At 32.7% G+C, this 6,587-nt stretch overlaps 1 protein-coding gene across 1 annotated transcript; it reads left to right on the plus strand.

Annotated features, from left to right (window-relative positions):
* Positions 1–471: 471 nt before the first annotated feature.
* Positions 472–2,390, plus strand: LOC134537207 (cytochrome P450 4g15-like). The gene has a single exon (XM_063377472.1). It carries the CDS (start codon positions 493–495, stop codon positions 2,026–2,028), a length of 1,536 nt encoding a protein of 511 aa, XP_063233542.1. The 5' UTR covers positions 472–492; the 3' UTR covers positions 2,029–2,390.
* The last annotated feature ends 4,197 nt before the right edge of the window (positions 2,391–6,587 follow it).

The raw sequence follows: 6,587 nt of genomic DNA on the forward strand, positions 1-6,587 counted from the left end.
TAATTGTTATGTATATAAAGTCATAATAGTTTCAACAAGTTTATAGAATTTTCCAAAACATTTTCAGAAGAAACAGGTTTTTGAAATCTACGTACGTCTGTAGGGTATGCCCAAAGGGATAATTTTACATTTATACTTGCCGATACTAAAATTACACGTAGTTTTATCTCTCTAGCCTTAGCAGTACTGCGAACACTACAACTTTCACAAGTATTGTTATCTCACAACTAAACATGGGGCATTGTCAATCTGTGAATAAATAAATTGCCAAGTATATTACTGTCCCATGACATAAATATGTTTAAAAAGAACTCACTTTCAACATTAAAAAAATGTGTTGTTAACGACCTTCAAGTGAGCAGGATTTTTTCTTAAAAACTAGAACTTCGCAAGAAGGTGAACAAGTGCGAATTGTATAAATAACGTTGCTTGAATACGTCCGGCTCATTTAAACACTTGCTAGCGAACATTTGGCCGGCTTATAGTATCAACATGGAGGTGCCGCAGTCGTGGGCTGTCTGGTGCGTCTCGGCAGTCGTCATCAGCCTGGTCAGCATCGCAGTGAGATGGTGCTTCCATCGAAGCCGCTACTTCCAACTGGGCGAGCGGGTACCCGGTCCTGCTGGGGTACCTCTTCTTGGCAACACTTTGCAAGTGGTCGCGCGCAGGGAAGACATCTTGAGATACTTCAAGGAGCTGCGCGACCGCTACGGTGCCATGGTTAGACTTTGGATTGGACCAATAATTTGTGTTTGCGTTACCGACCCCAAGGACATAGCAGTAATATTTAATAGTAGTAAAACATTAAACAAGCCAATGTTTTACAAAACCCTTAATGTTGTTTTCGGAAATTCGGTGCTTACTGCAGAAAGCGAAGATTGGAAGAGATACCGTAAAATTTTAGACCCTGCCTTCAGGAACCAGATCGTCGACTCATACGTCAGCACGTTCCACGAGAAGAGCCAACGGTTGGCAGACCTGCTGGAGGAGCACAGCGTGGGAGAGCCAATCAACATGGCGGACTACTCGAGGCCCTGCACTCTGAAGATGATCTCTGAGACGAGTCTCGGCTTGCCGATGGAAATCCAAGGTAAAAACCACACACACTGTGCTGTAGAAAACTTTCCGAAAATTACTGAAATGGATTCCTTTGTTTTCATCACACCTTGGCTGTGGTTAAGTTGGACTCTTAAGTGCCATCGAATTTATTATAATATGATTGCATTAGTCACGCCCATTCGTAGTTTTGTAAATCTTATAGTCAAAGATAAGCTGGATTTATATCTTCACTTAAAAAATAATGTCACTCATAATCAGAAAGACATTGACACACCGAAGCACCTTAGGTTCTTGGAACAAATGGTATCAACATTGGTAGAAAATCCAAAAATATTAAACTTAGAGGAACTAAAGGACCAGACCATGTTAGTTATCGCAGCTGGCACAGACAGTACGGCCTACACTGTAGCCACAACATTGATGCTGCTTGGATTACATCAAGATGTGCAGAGAAAAGTCTTCCAAGAGCAGGAAATTATCTTCGGCGAAGATATGAGCCGATCCGTCACGGCAGAAGATCTGAAGCAGATGGTGTATCTGGAACAAGTGATCAATGAAACTATGAGGCTTTATCCCGTGGTGCCACTTGTAGCGAGGAGGGCTGACGAAGATGTTCATGTTAACAGTTACACTTTTCCAGCAGGCACTATTTTCGTAATCCCAATTTATCTGGTGCACAGGGAGTCAGATTATTTCCCGAACCCGGACGCATTCAATCCTGGCAGGTTCAGCAGAGAGAATAGTGCCAGCCGCCCTGCTTCTTCGTTTATTCCGTTCACTTACGGGCGCAAGACGTGCATTGGCAAGCGATATGCTTACACTGCTATGAAGACCATGTTGTCAGTGCTGCTGAGAAGATACGAAGTTCTGGAATGTGGCTCCAGAGAATACATGGAGAGTTTTGGATATAATTTTTTCTTGAATTTTCAAACTGGCCATAAAGTTAAGCTGGGACCGAGGATGAAGTGATTATCGTTTAATGTTGTTTTATGTGTAATCATCTTAGCTCTCGGTATGAGGTTATTTTTAGGAATAATTTAGTGAATGGCACTGAACTCTAACGAACGGAAATGTGTAACTACAGTGCTGCGTCAGCGAGAAAGTCTCATAAATCTCGAAAAGACGCGGACCCTCATGATTTATCCGTCCGTATACATATAATTTAGATTTGGGTAATAAACATGTGAAAATTAATAGCAGAATCAAAATCAAAAAAATAAATTGATCGCGACAAGAATATAATAAAGAAAGGATATGTTTAAGTGTGCGTTATCTTGTAAATATAGGTATAAAATTCAAACCAACATCGTTGGTAAGAATAGATTTCAAAACGCAATATTTATAAATAACTGACTGCAGTACCCGGCGTTGCCCGGGCTGAACACAGGGTAATATATTGTCCGCGAGTTAAGGCAAAATATATATCGCTATATGACAGTGCAGTGGACATAAAGAAATGACACTATTTTTTTTTGTCTTTGACATATGATTTACGTTTACACATGGCGATCGGTTGAATTAGAAGTTTATGGACTGCAACGCCATTTAGCGGTAAGTTACATTCAATGGGTATCATAAAAAACTCTCCATGAAAATCACTTCCATATGCCATATTTCATTGCGATCGGTCAAACGGTTTCGGAGTTTATCGACGTCATACATATAATCATCCATTTGTATATATATTGAGAATTATGTATATATGTTTTTTCTCTTGGTTTTTGGGAAAGTAAGTGATTAGCATGTGCGAGTATTGCGAATAATTTATTATTTATAATTATTGAGTATTTAAGTGTTTTAGCTATTGCATTGTTACCAACGATGATATTTATGTATATTACCCAAATTAACGAGTTAAACAGTATTCAAACATAACTTATCTTTATTATATACTTGTCATGAGTCAGTTTTATTTTTCTTTTCGACTGTGACATTAATTTGCATGTGTTTATTATTTAGTTATAAATTACTTTCTAAATGTTAACATAAAAACTTTTACGTCTTTCATTATTTTCACTTTTTTTAACGTACTCTTTTTTCCCCGATCAGAATGCAAAATGTATGTATTCCGAATCTACCTGAAGCGAGAAAAATTGTAGGAGATAAATAAAATGTAGATTTACTTATCCAGGGTCAGGTTGTTTTAGATTCGGTTAGGGTTGGTTTGGTGAGATTATATAATTATCATCTTGTTAAGTACATTCATACTTATATTTTCATAATTTTTTTTTTTTATATTTTTCCCTTAAAGGAAATCTTTTCATATTTTAATCACTTTCGACATTATTTTAATGAAATCTACGCCAAATATTGTCCGAATTTCGTATTGTTTATTTATTTTGCAACACGAGAACACCTGATTTTGCTCCATACGCTCGTTACCGAGGTCAGATGATACACATAACTGGCGAGTACTGAAACACAACATTACAATTTTGTTCTTTATTCAAAATTTTTTTTATCATCTATATTAAAAGGTAAATGTTATTTTTACTTTAGAAAGTATAACATATGACTTTTTTAAGTTATGTAAGCAATATATAAATAAGTTCAATATAGCATATAATTACGTTTCGATACCAGAATTTTCTGTATGATTGTTAAAGTTAGTGCAAAATTGTATGTAACTCTCATATCAAATTTTTTGGATATATTTTTAACTATGCAATATTTTCTCTCAAAAGCTACTTAAGACCTGCATTTGCACCATTTATTTTGGTTGTCAAGTAGTTGAAATTAATTTACACAAAGTAATAAAAATATTAAGTGATATGTAGAAGACGAATTAAAGATGACTTAAGAAAATACCTTGTTATCTGTGAGCTTATGTGCGTAAGTAATGTTAAAAGTGTTTAAGTATGGTATACCAAACTGTACGTCTGCATTATCTACTAAAACTATAAACAAATAAATGTGTTTTCCATTTTCTTGTTTCAACATTTATATAATTTATAAAAACATATAATGAAATTGATAACATATTTAAAAATTGTTTAAAGAGTGTAAATAATATAAAATTGATCTAAATGCTAGATTTTTATCAGTAAAAATTAAACTAATTTAAATTTTCAATTTGATACTTCTACATTAAAAATACCCTTCACAAAATGTGTTGTTTTTCTAATATATTATATACTTGTGCTTTAAAAAAAGTAATATTGCAATTATTGCTAATATACGACAATAAATTTATGTAAATATATGTTTGTCAAAGAAAGTCCAGAATTTACTTATTCTATATTTAATGAAATATATTTTAGAATGTCATAAAAAATGCATATTTTACTACAAAAGGAACTTTTTTTGTTTTGAATTAAAATTAAGTTTTTGAAAGAATTGTGTCGATATTTTTCTAATTAATTAAATTGCATTGAAAAACTGTTTAAAAAATGCATTTAAATACGGCTGAACACTTAAAAAAAATTAATTTTAACAAATGATACTTAATTTTTTTTTTCAATGATTACATTAAATACACAAACAATCAAATAATATAAATTTATTTTGTAAAAAATTATACCAAAAACTTTTTTATCATTAGAAACAATTTATATTTGTAGAATATTAAACACACGCAATAATATTATCCATTTTATTTTAAACTTTATTTCAGGAGTAAATAATTTGACATTATGGGTCCATAAAAAATTATTTTGTTTTTTTTATTTTTTTAATATATGTCTTAAAAATTAAGAAAAATGTAAAATTGTTATTCTCCTCTCGTCTTGTCTAAAATAATTTGCTTCATAAGAGGTATATATTTGCCAGACTGAGGATACACTGTAGGCTGTGGATTGTGGATTGTCGAAATTTTAATTGTGAAGTCACGGCGACACATCTTAAATGACCTTGACATTTGACCTTAAACCTCAAATTCCAACTAATTTTTCCAAAAATAACTTAAATTTTGCAAGATTTTCCCTAAAATTAGCGAAAAGTTCCAGTTTTTTTGAAAAATAATGTTGCCAATAAACCTCAAAAAATTTGAAAAGCAAACAGTATATCTATTTAGATTGATATATTCCCGTTTCAAAAAAAATTTCACGTTTTATTCCTCAAAAATTCAAAAATTGGTATTTCTAGAAATCTCAAAAGGCTTTTTCCTTAGAAAGAAACAAAATTCCCCAAAGAAACTTAAATTCCCCGGCTACAAGACGCCCTAAGCATCTGTGGTCATGACCTCAGCTATTAGAAGTTATGATATCCCCCATGGTAATATTGTTTGGCCGCCATCTTGAATATTATTTATTTTTTTAGAAGAATTAAGAAAAAATAAAAAAAGGTTACTCATTAAATTGTAATAAAATATTATTTAAAAATCTCTGTTTAAATTCTGTTACGTCCAACAGATTTAAAATCCCTAATTATTTTCATAAATATTTTGAAAAAATTAATATTTGTATAAAAAATAATTAACCAAATTGTATTAAAATATTTTAGAAAAAAACCCACTTATAGCACGGAGTCAATGTTTCGAACCAGGCGAGATTGTTTGATTTATATTGGCGACGGATCTTCCCTTCACTAATTCCACAAACCAACTGAAATCACACCAGTAATAACAAGCTAGTATGAAATCATGTACACCATCTGGTTTTCCTCTGTTTGAGTCCACCATATTGTATGCGTCTGCTAGAGTACACTGCCACCACGTCAGTTTAATTTTCACCCACTGCAGAACAGTAGTAATCTTTTGTTATTACTGTGGCACCACACCATCTTGAAAGTTGGATGGGATCTTGGAAATTCGTGAATATTTAGCTAGGTATTCGGGAAAAATTATAAATTCGTCAAAAACCACTCATTAACATAATGGTTGATTCGGTTGATGTCCATCCTTGGTTCTATACTTGATCAATTCAAAAATATTTATTTTATACAAAAAATCCTAATTTAATAAATCATGTACAAATCCTAAAAGCGACTTTAGTTCTTTATAAACCAACCGGCAGTAAGCCGATATGACTGACATCTTAGAAATGTGTATTTATTGACGCAAACATTCGGCGGAAAAAAAAATTAAAATAATGAATGTCTTTAATTTTTGTACTTGGTTTGATACCCGACCAGTGATTGGGATAACTTAAGGTTCAAATAAATTTTAAATTCTGTTTTCCAATATCTTTCGTGGAGTTTATTAATTATTAACTCTACAAAAAACATCTCAGGACAAGATACCTGTCCGTTGAATAAAATATGTTAACGCGCTGCCTAACATGGAAATCTATTATTTTTCTATGCATGTAATACTTTAAAACCAGTTCATGTACAATGTTATAGGTAGATATATATCAAGGACCACAAGACCAGGTCATTAACAATGTCAGACGTATAGGCCAAACATTTTCCGAACCAAAAAAATCCTTTCTTCTCCTATAGTTTATACACTATATTTAAACCAGTCCATACGAAGTATTTGAACAGTCAGACATAAGGATGCGAGAAAATCAATCACACGCATTTAGACCTACAGAACATGGTTTACGCTTACTAAAAGACCATGCCTACCATAAAAATGTTTAATCAAG

The sequence above is a fragment of the Bacillus rossius genome, chromosome 12, assembly GCF_032445375.1.
Source record: "Bacillus rossius redtenbacheri isolate Brsri chromosome 12, Brsri_v3, whole genome shotgun sequence".
NCBI classification, from domain to species: domain Eukaryota; kingdom Metazoa; phylum Arthropoda; class Insecta; order Phasmatodea; family Bacillidae; genus Bacillus; species Bacillus rossius.

What these genes read in the sequence shown, in the direction of transcription:
- LOC134537207 (XM_063377472.1), top strand. Translation starts at nt 493, where the DNA reads ATGGAGGTGCCGCAGTCGTGGGCTGTCTGGTGCGTCTCGGCAGTCGTC.